This window comes from Molothrus aeneus, chromosome Z (assembly GCF_037042795.1).
Source record: "Molothrus aeneus isolate 106 chromosome Z, BPBGC_Maene_1.0, whole genome shotgun sequence".
NCBI lineage: Eukaryota > Metazoa > Chordata > Aves > Passeriformes > Icteridae > Molothrus > Molothrus aeneus.
Window position 1 is genome coordinate 6,845,151 of NC_089680.1, and position 20,606 is coordinate 6,865,756.

The 20,606-nt window shown below is 40.5% G+C and overlaps 1 protein-coding gene across 1 annotated transcript in view; it reads right to left on the reverse strand.

The window, feature by feature from the left end:
- Window positions 1-20,606, reverse strand: part of KIAA1328 (KIAA1328 ortholog) — a 173,274-nt gene that overhangs the window by 93,065 nt on the left and 59,603 nt on the right. Inside the window, 1 exon segment of the mRNA XM_066569195.1 lies at window positions 9,760-9,887. Coding sequence (XP_066425292.1) covers window positions 9,760-9,887 — 128 coding nt within the window.

Here is a 20,606-nt window from a genome sequence, read left to right on the forward strand (position 1 = left end):
CATGCACACTTATTACAAGGGACGCACTCAAATATACCAAAACCACAAATGACAAGGAGTCCCACAGCTGAACAAGTTCTGAAGGATAAGTATTCAAAAAAAGAAGCCACATTAACTGCAGAATGTTGGACTTCATATGAGGGGCATAAGGATCTCTGGAAAAGAAATGGTCTCCACAGCTGTCACTTAACATTTAGATGAGTGACTTCAGTTGCTCACAGGCAACTACCTTTGCAGTCCTGTGCTCTCACTTAATGAGACAAGCTTTCCATTAAAATTTTCAGTCTCATTTTCTGTAACCATGAACATAAATGACTCCTGACTAAATTTATGTTCTCAATATGACTGTGAATTAAAGCTTTTCTGCTCAGGTTTAAAAGTGACAGCCTGCAAGAGTCGGTCCTTGACCTAGTCACAGAAGAGACCAAGGTTCTTAGAATCACACAACTATTTAGGTTGGAAAAGACTTCTAAGATCACAAAGTCCAACCATTAATCCAGCACTGCCACGCTCACCACTAAACCGTGTCTCCAGCTGCCACCACATCTACACATCTTCTAAATGCTTGCAGGGATGGTGACTCCACCACTTCCCTGGGCAGCCTGTTCTAACTATTGACCCCTCTCTCAGTGAAGAAATTTTTTCTCATATCCAACTTAAACCTGTCCTGGCACAACTTGAGGTAATATCCTCTTGTCCTGTCACTTGTTACCTGGAAGAAGAGACTGACCCACACCTGGCTGCACCCTCCTTTCAGGTCATTGCAGAGTGTGAGAAGGTCCCCCCTGAGTCTTCCTTTCTCCAGGCTGAGTCCCTGCAGCTGCCTCAGCCACTCCTCTCAGGCCTGTGCTCCAGACCATTCCCCAGCTCTGTTTCCTTCTCTGGACACACTCCAGCCCCCTCAGTGTCCTTCTTGCTGTGAGCAAACAAAGCTGAGCACACATTCCAGGTGTGGCCTCAGCCGTGCCCCCAGCCCAGGGGGACGGGCCCTGCCCTGCTCCTGCCGGCCCCTCCATGGCTGACACAGGCCCGGGGCCTTCGGCCTCCTTGGCCCCCTGGGCACACCCAGCTCCTGTCCAGCCACTGGAAACCAGCACCTCCAGGGCCTTGCCCACTCAGCAGCTTTCCAGCCACTGTCCCAGCCTGGAGCTGCAGGAGGTTGTTGTGACCCAGGGACAGGACCCAGCACTTGGCCTGGCTGAACCTCACACAATTGGCCCCGGCCCATGGATCCAGCCCGTGCAGATCCCTCTGCAGAGCCCCCCTGCCCTCCAGCAGATCAGCACTCACACCCAGCTTGGCCTTGTCTCAAACTGACTAAAGGAGCTCTTGATTCCCTCACTCAGATCATCAATAAAGATAAAAAACAGTACAGTACAGAGCCCCCAGTACAGAGCCCTGGGGGACACCACTACTGACCAGCTGCCTGCTGCAAGTAATTCCATCCGCCAGCACTCTCTGGGCCAGGCCAGCAGCGTTATTTTTCCTCAGTCACCAGTGCACCCATCCAAGCTATAATAACCAGTTTCTCCAGGAGAATGTTGCAGAAGACAGAGTCGAAAGCTTTACTAAATTACAGGTAGACACCAGCTCCAGCCTAATCCACCAAGCAGGTCTTCTTTATGAAAACTCTTCTGAAGTTTTAGAGCAGAGACATTAATCAGATGCATCGTGCAACTAAGGTACTGATGTTCATGACCTCAGCTCCAGAGAGTAAAAAGGAGTTTTTGAAATTACACACCAGAAAACAGAAGACATCCTGAGTGTTTTTCTGGTCTGCTCCAGTCAATAGAATTGCTACCACTTACGGAGAACAGATGGGGAAAGATTTAACATGGAATTAAATGCATCTATTAAAGATTAATGAGAAATTACTATATTTCAAGGCAGAGATAAACTTCAAGGTAATCCAGACTTCCAAGAGAGGTCAGAGGACATCATTTGCTTTCCTGTACTCTAAATCTTAGTAAGTAAGTCAGTCAGCCTGAGAGCCCATGCATATGTGTGGGTAGCTTTGAATACTTCTGTTTCAGATTGACCATTTTCTTGCATAGACAGGAGAAACTTATGTACGCCTTTTTCTGTTGATGGTACTGTGAAACATCTTTGGCACATGATGGCACTGAATGTCTACATGATCTGTTTATACCCATGTTCCAAAATCTGAAATTATACAAACAAAGTTTCAAAATATGTGTGTTGCTGTAACTTAGAGAAACATGCCAGATATTTTCTAGAATTTGCCATAAATAGACAGCAATCAAAAATTGTAATGCAATGATACTTAATGCATTCACTGGATCAGAGACAGGCAATCACACTGCTATAAACCAAAAATCACATGCAACGTGTATGTAGACTTGCAGTAAATGCTGTAGATGCCTGCTCTATGCTCATGCCACCTCACCAGTCACATTCTGCTCATAGGAGACGAGTGCAGCTGTCTCAAGAAATCTGTCCTATGGTGGATAAAATCCTGGAAGTAGACTCCTTACAAACTTCAAATGGCAAACTGTGCATCAGAAAAACTTTAAGTTCAAACTTTTTTGCAGCTCAAAATGAAAGACTCAAGCTAAATCTTAGGGTATTCAGAACTAACTCGAAGAGATATTTCTGCAGGCAATCATCCTGGTACAGACAGATAACGAATTCCCACCTTCTTAGCTGAAAGAAAATTACACCCTCAGCTCTCATGAAAAATCTTTCCACCATACAAAGACCAACCTTTAGTGCCCTGAACTGATAATCACCTGGCTTTCATTAAATAAAGACACTTCTAATTAAACAACCTGATCAACACACAAAAATGTGTGCTTCACAGGCAAGAAATGGCAAGCAATTTATCTTTCAATATAGTAATCACTTATATCACACTATCTGTAATCTACAGTGATGAATAAAGGTATTTAGGTTATGAAATCCTAGATGAGTTACTGACTGTATTCATTTCAACAGTAAGAAACAGCAACTCAAAGTGTTTGCATTTTCAGAAACAGGATTCAAATTCCAATCCAATACAAATTGGATTGGCCCAGAAACACTTTCACTTTTTACCAAAATATGTTCTCACAGGATGAGATCCCTCTTGAAAGCCTGGTGAAGAGAGAATACACAACAGTCAAAGAAAAATTCAAGTTGGATGGGAACTGTGCTATTATCTGGTTTACACCACACCAAAACAAGGCAAGCTTCAAAGTGGTCCCTGGTTCAGTTGGGCTTTGAAAGCTGCCAGGGTTCATCTTCCTGAAGTTCAGGAATGTAATGCTAATCATACCATGAAGGACATGCCACACTTGGAGGAATCAGACAAGTCTAGGAACTGGGAACTGGTGAATCAAGGATGTAAGTACATGAAAAACTGATTTTCAAGAGTCTCAAGTTTTGAAAAAGGCTAAATACTGCTGAATCAAAGGGCATGTGCATAGATCAAATGGACTGTACAACAGTAGTGACAGCGTATGTCTAGGTAGCTAGTATGCTTACACTCCTAAAGACTGCCAAGTAAACAGGTAACTCCACAAAGTGATGGATAGAACAGAAGTTTCCTTCCTCAAGGCCTGTGGAGTAACACAAAATCTTTGACAGCAAGTGCATTTATATGCAGCCTTGAATCCACTGAAGAAATCCTTACTCCTACTTCAGAGTGAGAGGATGCTGGTGAGTATTCACTCACTCTGAAGAGTGAGAGAATACTCACCTATTCACTCTCCCAAGAGCCACTACAATGTTAGACTGGAGAAACGGCAATATCAGATCTAAGAGTTTGCAAAGTACTTCTCAAGGACAGGCGGTTCTGCTGCAAATTTGAATTCTCGTGTAAATCCAGAGGTGATGTTTCACAAAGGTAACAGTATCATCAGAAGCCTACAAAACCAAGAGGATGTTTTGATCTTGGAGAATGGAAATAAAGGCACTGTCTTCTTTCCAGATTTATCCTCCAGCAACAGAAAAATATACACCAAACATGACTGTTCACCCAAGGAAAAGATTTCCACAGGAGGAACAGTTTTTAAAGCTAAATGGATGAAACTGAAAGAGACATATAGAAAGAAAACAAAAGGAAAATGAAAATACTTTAGAAGAGACTAGAGACAAGGCTGATTAAAGACTGTAGAACAAAGAGATGGTGAACTGGCACAGATCTCAGTTAAGCAGTGAACTGAGTGAGCTCTGAGTGAACTGCTTATCACCAGGAACACAGTGTCATTCACATCAAGAAAATAGGGCAAGCCAAACAGTTCTACTGTGGCACACATTCCAGGAGATTGAGTGTGGGTGGAATTCTGTTGTGAATGCTAGCTAGCACAGGTATTGCAATACTGATATTTCCTTTTTGTTTAAATATTTATATCCATCTGCATTCCTGTTCAGTGTTAACATTTTTTAGAAAAGACAGGTAAATTAACTACGACCTACTATCTTAGAGGTAAAAGGAAAAAAACATTATTTTTCTTCATGCTATTACAGGGTAGTCTATTCCAGACTACCCTATGTTTCAAATATCACTGCTAATCACTTTGAACACCCATGAAAAAGCACCTGAAACCTGACATTCTCAGTAAAAAAAAAACCAGAAAGAATGAGGATAAAAATATTATCTCATTTTTACAGATAAGAGCGGCACAGAGAGAGATCAGAGGATTTGCAAAAAGTAACACAGGTAAGGCAAGGCTATTCCTGACAGTTACTCATGCAAAAAGTGTCTCTGTCTGGCCTTGCAAAATTATTCCAATACCCTTGAGTCCCTAGTCAAATCAGTTCTTTATTTATTATCCCAGTTTTCAAGTATCTTTCAGACGGTCTCATTCATTGTTCCCATACAGCTGGGTAAACAGACAAAGTCAATTCCATGATGAAGGTTTACCTTATAGCATTCAAAACCCTTTGCATATGTGGGATTTTTTTTTTCCTTTAAGCAAGCTAAGAATGTGTTTAAAGGTGACCTGTGCTGAAAAAAATGGAACTGGGGAAGTTTGGGGACAATCACAAAGGAAAGGCTTCTGAAGATTGGCGTGTTTCAATATCTTTTTCAAAGGAAAAAATTAATAAAACAAATAAGTAATGTTTGAAGCTTTAGTATGTAATCATCCTTATTAAGGCAAAAAAACCAAAAAACTTCAAGAATCTTAGTTGCCAATATCAAAAGAAAGCAAGGCTTATTCGTTTTTGCAGATAAAGGCTTTTTTTGGATTTTACTGTGAAGTGATACAACTACATTGACAATTTTTAAGGAGTGATTAAAGAGAAATAGCAACATAATTAAAAAAAAAAAAAAGTTTCTTTAAAAAAAAGCCTTCCTGAAAGTCAACTCTGCTAGGATTTTACCATATGCCCAAAGCAGACCATGTCTTTCAGGATGCTTGCATGGTGCTTAGCATTGAACAATAACCTCGTTCCTGATGAGGGCCACTGGCAAACCCCAAAAAGGGGGCAGACATGAAAACACTAAGGGAGAGGGGAGATGATACACCATTGAAAATAAATTATTGATATTCCTTTCTGTCTATAATCCCACTCCATTCCCATGTTTCTTCTACACAAGGAAGAACTGAAGCCTCACACACACACACACACAAGAATCTTTGTGAACCAAGGGAATTAGCAGATGTGTTGGTAATCTTCCACAAATAAGAAACAAACGCTGCCAGCTGTACTTGTAAATTCAAAGATTAACATTAATAAGAGTGCTAAGACTACAGGTATTATCTTTCCTTAAGGTGATAGAGCTCAGGAACCCCAGTTCTGCAGAAACTCAGCTGCCTGTCCAACTTTTGTGCCTCAAGTCCTACCCGACAGTGCAGAACATCTACAGATTCATTGTCCAGAATGTGCCAAACCAAACTGGATTCTTGACACTGTTTAAGATGACACTGAAGTAGTGAGTATATAAACTAGGTCAGACATGATTACCTAGAACAAGGGCAATTTTCTTTACCTGTCTGTGTAAAGCATATGAAAATGGCAAAGACTGAACGTTTGGGTGCTGCAGAGAGTATATCCAAAAATCATTTTTGATAGAAAAGTTTAACTACATTTTACTATGAATGATATTTTCTATTAACAGCAAGGCAGAAGCCTATTTTTCAGTAGAGCTCTCCCTTTACCAAAGTGCTATCTCTCTGAATCTGAGTCAACTTTAGTGACCACTTTAATATTCGCTTTACAATTAATGCTTCTTTTTATGGGTTGGTAGAAGGTAAACCAATTTCAGTTCGGCTTCTAGGTATTGAATTTATTATAAAAAGTTATGTACTTAAAACTCCTATAATGAAACCAGAGGCATCATGAGATATTAACCTAGAGTTAATGCTGAGAAGGCCAGTTTGAATAATTCAATTCATGTCACCTTAAGTATCTTTTCAAATGGAATTAACTTTATCTCACAAAAAAAAAAGGAAGTTCCATGTTCCAGTTACTGATTATTGACTCCACGAGAGTTCTGACTTAAATCATCTTACCACCATCTTCCCAGCAATTTTATTTCACTACTACCAGGATGCTTCTTTACATTTTGAGGGCTGACTTTCATTATAAAGAGGCAAGATTAGCTAAGAGGAAAACATGGTTTCAGAGTTACTGCTATCATTTGGTGATACTAAAACGGACAAAAATAAAAGTTAACACCAAAGCATCTGCATTAGTTCAGTACATGTACAAACCAGGGCTGCATTTCAGCCACATGCATACGGCTGCTGCAGTCATTTACATTCTGTAGAACTCCACCTCTTTTTACAACAATGCCATCGATGTTCGGTAAGCTGCTGTTCTCTTGACCTGTTAATTGTCTTATTCTGACAGAAAACCCAGCATTTAAACTCCAAAAGGAGATGTTTCCAAATACCTATCTAAGCCTAGGGGAAAGTGACAGTTCATGATCCAAATTACGGTAGGGTAAGAATGAGGGAGACAGGCAGGTGAAAAGCAGAAGCAGGAGGCATTAAGATACAGGTGTAGCACTAGAAATTACTCCAAACTAACAAGTAAGAAAAAGGAGGGGAAATTAATAGAAACAAGAAAGAACAGCTAAAAACAGGCAGAACAAAGAAGTGCTTCATTATGGAGTACAGCTGTGCGGTCCAATGTTTCTGCACAAGACGGGAAAATCAGAACATTGCACATCGAAACACAGAGATCCCGGAAAGATCAGCAGTGTCCTGTAATAGGAAACACTGATTATGTCTCCTACACAGTTCTACCAAGAGAAAACTATGTGACAAACTAGTTATCTTGCTTTAAACCCAGACATATCCAAGATTTCCTTAACCCGGAGAAAATCAAGTGAAAATGAAAATATTTTAAATGGATTTGGACTCACACAATACTCACAACAACTTCCATTATCCTAACATTTCAATAAAATTGTTCTTGTCAAAGTCCACCTTAAACCAGAAAGGAAGAGAACAAAAGCTTCAGTGGGGCAGAAGGAACTGGCATGGGCAGTACTTGGAACAGGAGGAGAGTGTTCTGGGTCTGTCCTCTTCCAATTCTTTCCTCTCAAAAATCCCTCCCCGCTGTGCTCCCCTTCAGCAGACCCCATCAGGCAGACAGAACAATGCTGGCCTGAACTACTGTGTTAAGACAACACTCAAAGAGAACAAAAAACACTCAAAGAGAGACCCATCAGGACACTAAGAGTTCACAGTTCAGGTATTAAAAGATGTGCAAAAACAACACCAAGTCCCATCAAGAGCAGCCCAGTGACCCTTCTTGGGTTTGGAATGCCCATCCCTTGAAGGAGTGTACAAGGGAAAGGACAGACAGAGTGCAGCAGTCCTGCTCATCTCTTCACAGTTTCTAAACTGTGAGGAGAAACACAGCACAAAGTGCTTGTTTGGGTGAAAAATGGTAACAATTTATAAAGCCAAATGCAAAGAACAAGAAAATTGAAGAGGAAGGCTAGAAACATCAGAAACACTTTGCACACTATAAGAAAAAACAGTTGAAGCATGTTTTGACAGGTTTTTATCTATGCCTACGATGCTTTGCACACAACAAGAGGACTAGGGTAATTTCAGACCTGCTAGGCTGGAGCTGTAGAGTATGTAACCATAAATGAAATGTCAAGGCAAACCTCGATATAATATCTGAATTTGCATTTGTGGACAAAAGTACCTGTAAGCATAGAGAAAAGAAATAATGGAATCAAAGATGAGCTTGATGGAACTTTGCACATGAAATCAGAAAACAATTTTAAAGAAGTCTCTGTGTATACACTGATAGAGTGATTAGAAAGACAGAAGAACAAGAAGAGATAAACGTGGATTGTTGAAATTATTTGATAGTCAGTGGGCTGAAGGTTTCCTATTATCTGCTTCCATGCCTTTGTCCTGTAGTTGTGATGACACAGGATCCCTCCATACTAAGGGCTTACCTAGTATAGGATAAATGTATTTGAAGTTGAAAGGCGAGAAATTAAACATTCAGGGCAAATCCTGAAAGAAAAAAGGATTATCATCACCCAAAACACAGCTACCACAGTGCTTTTTGACTACATGGACTCCTCTGGACTATTTTCCATGGAGATCCCCAGCAAGCTGCATGCCATACAAACAGCAACACAGACATCATCCATTCTGGGAGGATATTCTTGTTTTGAATTCAATGCCATCACAAAAATGGAGGGCAGATATAAACACAATAAAATGGAAATGAAATGTTTACAAAAGGTTAAAAGCCTGACAAACAGCTCAATGTCCAACAATGTTGGACAAAAAAAAACAAGCTAAAAACCACACTAAAATACACATCATCAGGGCAAAAAAAAAAATTCCTGATGCCAACAAAGTCACAGACTATTGCTACCTGCTTCCTGAGAGAATTAGAAAGCTCCTTCCTGCACAGTCTCCAGTCTCCTGAGAAGCAGGATCTGCCTGTATAATTCTCACAGCAGAGAACCACTGAGACCTCCTTTTGGATACTCTGTGCTGATGACTTTATTTCTAGCCCTGTTATAAATAAGCCTTTAGACTGTTCCAGAAGAAGAGGGGATCAAGGGCAGAACCTCTACAAAAAGGCATGGTCTTAGGTAGGACGGATTCTGGAGGTCTATCTGCAGATGGAAGCTGCTACCAGAGAACAGCAAGCAAGAACCTGGGGTAGAGCATTTGCATAGGCAGTCTTCTCTTCCAGGGTATAATCTGCCATCAGCAGGGACAAACCAAGCACCTAGTTACCAGGGAAAAATCTCAATCAACCATGTTCTCAAGGCTTTGGGTGCCTACATACAAGAAACATTATACCACTTAATTTATCATATCTCTCTAGTTAACATTTTCTGGTTTTAACTGCATCTAGAACTACAGGTCTTCTATAAATAGCTCAAATCAGATGAGCTGCTTTACAGACTTGAGAAAGCTCTTATTGACCAAATACATCATCTATAATGCCCTTTTCAATCATCAAAACCCACAGTGAAAATGTGAAAGGCTCTATCTACAGTGTCTCTTAATTATTTTCCCGTTCAAACAGAACAGAAAACATAACAGCATCTTAACTTTCCTTGGCAAAGGTGTGGGTTACCATGATTCCTACTCCATTACAACATGGTCAATTAACTTCACCCCTTCTACTGACCCAAAATTTGTTGGGGTTTTTCTCTCTGTTTTCCTGCAATCTATGTATAAAGGCAAGGATTCATGGAAAACCAATCACAAAACAGTATTCAACACCATAAGATGCAAGATAATAGACTCACAGTCTCAATAAGGTGTTTTGACTTGGTAATTTAAATAAAAAAGAGATGGCAAAAAAAGAGCTTACCTTCTGCTCCTTTTCCTTGGCAGCACTGAGTTCAGAAAGGGAGTGTGATAGTTTTTCTTGCTGCTCAGCTAGGTACTTCTGATAAAGGCTCAAAAGTTCTTGGCATTCTCTGTACTGCTGCTGCAGAGGTGAGACATCAGAAGTTAAGGGAAAAACACTCTTTAGCGAACAGTTATAGCCAAATATATACCAACTTACTCCATGTAAATCTGATTTAGATCCATAACAGTTCAATTTAAAAACAGATACCATGTGTTTGAGTAGCGCCTAATGATGATAAATCTGCCTAGAGATGAATGTTCAAGTACAACCTTCTTCCTTACTCAGAGTGGAAAAAGAAGAATTGCACCAAATTCTTTTACCATTGGAAAAGGGGCAGCAGCAGGAGGCAGGTGATGACATTGTTTCAGCTGGAACAACTACAACCCTCTTATTCACATTCAGCAAAGCCAGCCATTACCAATGTTTATTTATAAATAAATAAATAGCCAGCCAAGTAAGTAAATAGTCCATTTTTAAGCACAGACATCGATTCACAAGCCCACATACCCAAATCCAATCTCTTTGCTTGAGCGCCAATGGCTCAAAACCCCACAGCCACAGATGCAGTGCTACAGGCCTTTTACAGACCAGCAATAATTTTTGGACAGTAATCTGGAGAAGCAGCAACTGTGGTGTTTGCAAGGATATTAGCAACAGTGTCCTGCCTTGCTTGCAGCATTGAAATTCCAACAGGAGATAAATCTGCTCTTCACCTGTCATTGTGTAATTCCCTCCCTTGCTCATGTAGCATGGTAAACCATTTATGCTCCCCTCTCTCCCCCCTCACTTTTAATTATGCATGCAGATGGGATAAGGGCTCACTGTCCAAAGAGATTACTCTGAATAAATACTTTAATAACAAGTCACTGCAATTAAGGTAGGGAACAAAAACTTCTTCAATCTTTAAAACGGTGTTGAGTTACAGATTTCCTTAACATTTTTATGATCTAATCATTGCTTCTGGGCAAATTCATGTTGCAATCACTTTTGCCAATCATGGCTGCATAAATAACTCACTGCTTTGTTATTCCCTGTTATGACCCTAAGGGGTTTTTTTTTGGTTCAGTTTTGTTGCCTTCCCTCTCTCCCCCCCTCCTCTCTTCTTATTCTTTCACAGGAGGGGTGGCCTTGCCCGGGCGTTGTTTTTGTTGTTGGTTGGTTGGTTTTCTTCCCTTTAAATAAAAGGCTACTGAGAGAATAAGCAAAACATTTTAGGAAGGAATGGAAGGTTAATAAACCCCAATGCTGAAATCAATCAGGAGAGCTCTCATAACTCCTTTGCTCAGCACCTGGAAACATGGGAGGGTACAAACAATGGTCTCAACAAGCTAATTGCTTTCCAGAGCCAGCCTGCCTGAAGCCGGAGCTGTTTTACATTTCAGTTCATTTCGTCAGAGAGCACCAAAAGGCTGAAGTGATTTGTGGTGGTCTCAGGAGTCTCTGCCAGCTATGATGTATATAAAAGGAATTTTTTATTCCAGTTGTAACCATAGGCAGTAATGTTTATAGTAGGTGAACATATTAGCCTGGACGCAGGGCATGAATTTTACTCTAGCAAAAGCCAGTTCATTTATACAGCCTAAGAGTTAAATGTCGGTATTTGAAGACAAATTATAGGGAAATTCATTTAAACCCATGTTATGTGGCAGAATATAAAAACAGACAGTCCTATCTATCTTTATCAATTTTTTACAGCCCTCTTAATTCACTTTGCTTCCAGCAACCCCTTCCCCACAAAACAGATTTTGCCCTCTCCTCCCTCCAGCGAGCACACTGCTGGCACCAGAACCGAGCACCCTAAACAGCCCTGGGGCACACGAGGGACGGCCAGGCAGCCATCCTCACTCTTGCCACAGTGTTAGCACCAGTTCTACTGGAAAGCCAGGCAAGACTGCCCACACTCCCAGGCCCCATTTGTGTTTTACAGACTGCAGAGCCCCCACGGTACACATGATGCCACCACCTCCTGCATGTGGCTGCCAAATTCATTTAAAATATGGTTTCAAACAGGACAAGGAAAATTAACTTCAGGAAAGTATGCAAGCAAATCCTGGTTGTCCAAAGGCCAGTTATGTGATCATAAGTGGGAAGGGCAATGGCTCACATGAGCTTGAATGGTGGCCAAGATGTCCCTGAAATTCTTGTGAGATTTGGTTAGCCGCAGTAAAAGTCACTGTATTAGAAGATCAAAACCTTGTTCATTCACACAATCACTCTACATTAAGCAAAGTATTGTTACAGCCACCACAGTGTGAGTTTAAAGCCCTACTTTGCTTACTTAAGTAAACATGAAGCTTCTAATATGAAAAAAGAGTTAATTTGTTTGAGACACATGCAGAATAGCTGAAAGTATGGCAATTCTCAAAAATGTACTGGTACATTTACTGCAGAATATCTTCTTAACAAAAAAGCCTTAATATTAGATCTTACTCTCTCACTCTATTGAATTTTTTGCTAAAAGCAGCAAGATTATCTCCTTTTTTCTCCTGCAAATTAGCCAGACAATACACAACACTGCCACAAAAATATTTAAGTCATTCAGATATAACAAGATCATGCATCTACTAAGGCAATACAGTCTTTGGACAGACATGCATGTCATAAATATTTTCTTAATCTGCTTTAAAAAAAAAAAAAAGGAAGCTTAAAAGAACAGTATAGTAGAAATCCTACAGATTTTCATTCCAAAAAAGGTAACATACTTAAATGGACACATTTGGTAATTCTTCATGTGTTCAGGAGCACAAATATTGAATTTGCAAGATGTTAGTTACCTGGGAGAAGTGGTACTTGGCATTTCATTGAAAGGTAGTTTTATGTCCAAGAAATATGCATTTCAATGTATTAGAGTAATACTTTTTATGCAGTTTATTAGTAAAGTATTGAGGTTGTATGAGGAGGAGGGGGAGACAAAAAAAATTAGAAATGCAAAGGTTAGAATTTCAATAGCCACATTTACATGTAATACTGCAAGTACTACATGTTTTATATAATAAATTAGTTAATTTTTTCACTGAATGTAAGTCAAAGAATTAAGAGCTCATTTATGGCTCTTATGAGATAATAACCTCAGTGGAGATAGTTGGCTTTGAGAGGAGGGGCTGCCAGCACACAGTGGTGACAGCTCACAGAAGCCAGGAATCGATGTCCAGGGAGCCAGGCAGGGAACAAAGAGCTTTTCCTTGGGGTGAAGCTCCACAAGAAGGCACAGCCAACCCAATAATCAACTGCTTCCAAAGATACTCTCCCACTCACTCTTTCCATCCACACCAGCTCTGCTGCCCCATAGATCCCTCACTCCAGGCCTGAGCAAACTGTCCCAGTGAGGCAAAAAGACAACCAGGCACAAGATCTGGCACGAGGCAAGCAGGGGGAGTGGAGCCGGGAGCAGAGGACACCTCTTCCAGCAATGGTCACTTGTCTGGGTGTGTTTATCCACCTTGCAGAGTCCCAACCCCTTCCTTCAGTTCTACTCTTAAATCCTCAGGCTATGAAGTCTGCTCCATGGCCACCTCAACTACTCACAGATTACTCCTTGCTGAAATATTGTCAGCCTCCCAAGGGCTGAAGTAGAAAAAAAAAAATCCAAAAACTACAGTTCCTGCTTCCCCAGAAACTGGGAAGAGAAAGGCCAGACTCTACCACACACACTGATTCCCTTCACTGTTCCCAGTCCACTCTTTCCACTGGCACTTTAAGCAGAAGTGAAGCCCAGCTTAAAATCTGAAATGTTTTAGTTCAGAGCATCCAGCATCTACCTAAGAAGCTCCTGAATTCTAGACATCAGCCTCCACATGTTTGTGCAAGCTATGTTCATGCTACAGCAATTCAAATTGGTCTCTTCAGGTCCAGGTTTCCAAGTGAAGCCAACATCAGGTTGCTCCACAAGGACTATTTATCAAAATTCTGCTTTTCTTATATCACTTTTTGCAAGAGGGAAAAAGGCAACCAAACCAGAAAACAGAGAATCTCTCCCCCCCCCACCTTTATAATTTGAGAATAATTTTTTCATTTTATCTTGCTTTGTTAAAAGAAAAAAATAAATTTAAAGCAGCTTCAAATCACAGCCAAGTGAGTCTGGAAAAAACTTTTCTAGAAGCTACTAGCAAGAGAACACAGCTAATGAGATTCTTCACAATCAATATAATAACAAAGGCCTTCCTGTTTTTTCAGAACGTTTGTGAGAACTCACCACCTAGTGACACTTTCCTCACGGGTTTGCCAAGAGCATTTTTGGGACAGGCACTTTTGGGACAGGCAGGAGCTCTATTGTGCCCTTTTTACACATGGGAAAACTGTGTCACGGGGAGTCTTTGGGCGTTTCTGAGCACATGGGTGCAGCCCAGCAGCCCCACACTCCTCAAGGCAGCTCCAGGACATGTGTCTTGCAGCTGCAGGGTAAACTAGCACAGCTCAGGCACAGCACTAACAGACCAGATTCATCTTGCACCTGATTAGCTCAGAGTCTGAGTTTGACTGCATTCACCCATGCAGAAAAGCCCTAAGAGACCTCCCAAGCATCAAACAAGATGCCCAGTGATGATTCATTCCTGTAGTCCCTGACTGTAGCTTCAGCTTGGACTGTCCTTTCACTCAGGGCTGCATTCCCTGATCCATGGCCAGAATAGAACACAGGAGCTGAATCTCCATCTTCAGTCACCAGATGCTGCAGTCCCATCAGCCCCCATATCCAATGGAAGACTCTCTAGAGACTCAGAGCTATTACAGAGATATGCAAAGATGAATAAAGCAATCAAAGGAAAGAAAAAGTCAAACACACACAAATTGGATTGGAATTTAAATCAGACAGCATTAACTTGAACTCTGTGGTAGAGACACAAGAAACTTTCTGTGATGTGATGAAGAAAGTTTTTTGACATGTGCACTCACGACCCAGTAGCCACAAAGCACTGATCTTTTTAAATTCCTGCTTAAGGACATGCAGCTAGAAACCTGACTAGTTATCACCATGTTGCCAGTTTCAGCAGACTCAACTCTTTTCACTGCCTCAGGTAGTCCCTTGAAAACAAATGCTGTGAGAAAAACTAGACAAGGAAGGAGATGCTGAGGAAATGCCACTGGCAGTGGGTGGATGAAGCTACACTAAGCTCTGACAGGTCTTTGGTCTCCCAAGAAAAATCTCCTCAGATGAATTGCAGGCAGACCTGAGCTTGCCTGCATGCTCTCCAAGCAGGTGTGTGTGCCAGACCCATTCAAGGAGCTGTGCACAGTCCCAGCAGCATAGCATCAAGCACCACAAGCCTGATCTAACTTACCTTGCTTTGATGTTTTTGTGGGGTTGGGTTTTTTCTGGCAGCAACAGCAACACTACACCACGTCCAAAATGCCTCTGGCCTGCGGCTGGCACGTGAAGAATGTCACAGCAAGCTCACAGCTGTTTAACAGACACACCACTGCATCCATAACTGCGGCACCATGTACTACTACAACATTTCTCTGTACAGCTCATAGCCCAAAAATCACTTTAAAAAATGCTGCAAGAGTAAGAAAGCATTTCACCAAACTCAGGCAAAGGCTAAGACCCATGTTTGGAGCTGGGTCTCCAAACAGGGCTATCCCTGTAACCACAACTATGGATCAAGCTACATCTAAGCTTGATGGTTCCTAAGGGAACCAAACTTATAGAGTCTGCAGAGCCCCAGAGACCCACACTAGACTAATGGCAAATTCCACTATAAGTGTGCTCACCTTGAAGTGGACCCCCACTTTTTTTCATGCACCACCCAAGCATATTTTTTTTTACAGTATTTTGACACATAAAGCAATGGGGTTTATTTTCTCCCTTAATATTTTGCATATCAATAGGAGAGAGATACCGTGCCTTTTGGGAAAGAAGCAATATATATGTCATTCTGATTTCCACCTGCAGGCTTTTTTCTCTCTAACCAAAGAAAGGATTAAAATAATGCAGCCTCAACTACTTACATATGAAAAGTCATATGAATAAAAATAAACTGCTGGTATTAATGAATTAACATCTAAAAGGAACACTTTAAAATACAAACTAAGATATTCTAAGCTCCTTCCTTTAGCATTTAACAATTACATACTTCATTGGAAGCTGACCCACATTTAATTTTAAAATACTACTTGGGTTTAACACATACAGTCCTATGCTTTGACAATTTCACCTCAGAAAAGCAAGAGGACTGCATTTTGGAAATCAGACTATCCAGGCACGGATCAAAGTCAACCCTAACATGTTTCTTCTGCCTTAAAATTAAGAGGAATAAAATAAGTGGTTTTACTCTATGTGAATCATTGTTCTGAGAAAGGGTAGAGACTAGTAACTTCTATGAAGGTTTATTATCTAAACTCTGAAGTTGCTGCAAAGACTGAAGGTAATAAAATATTTTATGAACAACTTCCCTTTGCTCGTTCTTATATAACTGAGTTTATGTGGACTCCCTGGCACAGTGATGCTAAGAACCTGTAGGGAACTTTCTGCACATCCACTTTTCGATGTATTAAAGAAATCATCTGGTGAGAGTCTGAACCTTATGAGCCTTCAATTCAAAATACAATTTCCTTCTGATCCAAATGCCTTAGGAAGCACAATTCTGAAAACACTATAAAGAAGCAAGTCACATACAATAAGACAGAGTGATCCCCAATCTGAAGCCCAACAGTTACATTTTAATTTACACTTGAATATTTTAATGTTGTTATCCAGTCAGTAAATTAACTCAAGATGCAAGAATAAAAAGGGAAGATGCATAGGGAAAAAGGTCACAAGGTCTACAAAAGTTAAGAACTTCACTTCTGTTTGAAGCATCAGCATTATGTTGTTGAATGCCACAGTTCTCATATAAAGGAATTGCTTAATACATTCCCATTCTGTTTGAAGGGAAATTAAATTTACATTCTTTGGGAATATGGTATTGTAATTAGTTCATGACTTGATTACACTTTGAAGTGAGCCGAGACTGCATATGGTGCATACAAATTAGTTAAGTTATGGTTACCTACCTACAGAAAAGCTACTGAGTTAAGAAAGTTAGTGACAAAGCCAGGGCAGTCCTTTGGAGCTTTCAAGAAGCACACAAAAACCTTCCAATTCCAATCTAGTCTCTGGACTCCCAGATGCCAGGTGTGAACAGAAATAAAAAGCAGTTTCCTAAACAGCTGAAGACTTGTTTTCAAAAAATAAGCTTTCCATTTCCACCTATAGCACCTGTAGAGCCACTGTTAAAACTGATCCCAAAGAAAAAGCAATAAAAGACACAAGATTTCCTACCCTGGTTAAATTCACCACTATGATTTATCCTAGTACTCATAATTTTGTAATTTCTTTTATAGACAGTCCAAGTTTTATATTATCTACTAAGATACTCTGTTCCACACAGATGATGAAATTCCCAAGTTCGCTTTAACACTCTGGAAAATATTGAGATGCACAATGCAAATATAGTGCCTCTAAAGTTGGCCAAAGAAGAAGATAGCCCATATGATTTGATGAGAGCAAGGAAAGCATTTAAACCTAAAACTAATTCCCAATATAGCAGATGAACTCAGAGAAGTCTCTAACATACTTTCAAAACGCAAAAGCAGTTTAGGGTACAGGATTTGATCCTACGTATTGAAAATCCTTTCCACAGGATATGCCAATCAAACTGGACAGCTTATCTGCCATGTTCTCTGGTTCAAAGGTGGGTAAGGACAAAAATATCACACACCATCATATGCCAGCAGATGTGCCTGGATCGATAAATGCAAATACCATCTCAGAGCTTGCATTTTCTATTCCAAGTGGAAACCACATCTCCAGCCTTATCTTCATTAATACAAACAAAAGAGTACTTACAAGCAAAGAAAAAAAATAAATCGAAGATTTATTTTACAGGCTGGCTCTGCTAACAACTTTCTTCTACTGAAAAGGAAGGAAGAACATAACACACAAAAGACAAATTATGCTCCTACATATACCGGCAAAAATATGCATTTTCATAATAATGAACATAGGAGATCTAATGAGAGGAAAAACTAAGAACCTGAATACACAAAATACAGACCCCACAGATCGTTGTAACAAGATACTGATCCCGGCATGGGCCATGAAAATTTCTACTTTTAGCATAAGAACTGCAGTGGCAGGAGATTTTCCTCACTGGCAAGAAGGAATTTGTTCAGAACATACTTTCTCCTATCAGGAGAGCTCTGCCAATGACTATAGTGACTTTCAGAATTTAAAGACTTCCTTTGGCATTTGCTTAAACGGCACAGCTACCCAGCCTCTTCCACTAGAAACTGTGAAGGAACTTGTTACTTATGTATTTGTCTACCCGCCCGTAAATGTACCATGCATTTTTTATGGAAGAAAGGAGCCTGGAGATTCAGACATACACAATTTCTGTGCGAAACAGTCCCAGCACCTGAGAACAACTCCACACATTTCATCATGTACGAGAGAAAATAATCACAACCTGCGCTGTGTGAGAACACAAAGCCAAAAGGAGGCATTGTACCTATCACCATCCACACAAAACCAGCGCTATTTTTCCTTCTACATATTTAGAGCGCAAAATTAAACAAATAAAAGGAACACTGCATAATTTAGCTTTCATTTTGTATCAAATTGCTCATAATTGTAACCATAAAATGATAATATTGTGCCATATGTGCATCTGCAGAGCCGGCAGCGGCGCTGACCGGCCCCGGCCGCGCTAAAAGTGGGGCTGTGGCGCCACCGTGTGGCCGCGCCGGGTATTGCCGCCGCCCGGCCCGCGCCGCGCACACGCTCGGGGTTCATTTTCTCACCGAAAAGCATGGCCTTGCAGCCTGAAAACGCGCCGTGCAATCCTCCCGCTACTCTTCTTTCTCAAACCGCACTCTGCCCCACCCGCAGAGGGAGTCAGTCACGGCTTTATGTGAAACACCCATCGCTGGGAATGTTTGCTGTTTTAGTTGCAGGCCTTTGTAAGAATTAAAAAATTTTTTGCAGTAGCCACTGTTACCATTTACACAAAGCCATTTGTCATCTTAGTACTACTCGATATTAAAACAGACATGTTCCCTACTCTAATTTGACAATGGAGTTCCTGGCAGAAGCCTGAGGAGAGATAAGGTGGGAATTGAGGTATCTGAGAAAGGATGCTCAGCCTCTTATGTTTAGACACAGTAAGAGGAGTTATTTTAACAGGATAAATGTGAGCTCAGAGTCAGAAGCATGGAGAAAAGGGGATGAAGAGGCAAAAGAGAAATGGAATGTAAAAGCTGAACTTACTGAGAGCAGAGCTACAGCACCTCCATCTCAATTAAAGAACATGCATAGTAAATCAAAAAGGTGTCTGCTTTGCAGGGAATGAGAATGTAAGATCACAAAACATCAACTTGTTTTATAACTAAGCTAATCAGGTTTGGTCTTGGTTACTATCAGAATGGTGATCACCTGAGAATACACAACGGTGTCTGTCTTGTTGCTTCCTTGCAGGAAACAATCAATCATCGCTTTTAATTTTATATATTTGATGTCTCTCACTGAACCTTTTCCTTACCCTTAAACAGGAATAATGTTGATGGAGGAAGGCAGTCTCCTTCAGCCCAGCTCCCACCACCTTCAGAAAGAGAAAGTCCTCATTTGGGTCCTTACTGGAAAGGAAATTTGGATGCTAGGGAAAGTTTTTATTTGCTGCTTCCTAGCATGGTTGCCACTCTGTATCTTCCACAGCAGGCATCAGGCTTGGGTATTTAAACTTTCTTATCTCCTCTTTTTAAACCAGAACATAATCAAACAGCACCATGCAGATTTTAATCTGATTATTGGCAAATGGTGCAAGAGGCAAGATGAAAATCTGTAAATGTTGCTGGACAAAAATAGAAAAAAAATAAATACCAGTGAACCAAGGAATCATGCCCTTCTTATGGAACTGTCCTCAGCACTATAGCTAGAAGAGCACCAAATGTAAAAATCACAGATTATTCTAGATAATTTATTTTTTTCCTTTAAAACTCTTGCTATTTTGACAGTCTTTCTAACCTTGTTAGAACACAATCTGTTTGCATGGTGTAGAGAGAAACGCATTGCTTCTTTTCCTAAGATACCCTTGAGGTCAAAGCAGACTCCATACCAGCACACTAATATTAAGGAAGGTGTCCTCAAACCTAAAAAGGGGAAAATATTATATGATGGAGTGCTGGAAAGATCTTTTCCACCATGTGCTGTACACATCTCTAACGTGGTAAGGACTTCAAAATGGCAGAACCCAGAGAGTTGGTCCTTTCTTGTGAAATCTGGCTTTAAACATGCCAAACTCAGAAGCACTGGTTTCACTGAACTGAGGCCAGGGAAGGAAAGATTTAATAACATCCTCATTATAAGGTTCATTGTTGTAGGACTATTTAATATACAAGATTAACACATCTTATCTCCCACTTTCACTCAAACCTATTATACCCCTCATTAATACATGCACATTTCTACATCATTTACAGCACTCAGGAATCAAATATTACTGTCTGAAACAGGGTGTGTTCTGCTGCTCTTCCTGGTAATAGGCATTTTTTGCAATAACAGTACTCAAAAATAAGCCTCACAAAATTAGAGACATGGGTAGGTAAACAGGGCTGTCTAAAACTGGGAGAAACATAAAATAAAAATAATTTGTTCTGCAAACACTCCGGATTTCATTTCTTGATTTTGGTTCCGAATCAAGAACCAGACCATTCAAATATTATATGACAGGAAACTTCTGCTTTCCCAACCTAATGAATAATGGTATCCTTTCCTCCTGACAATTTGAGATGTAGAAGTAGTAAAGTGACCCACAGCTCCTCAAATTAAGAGG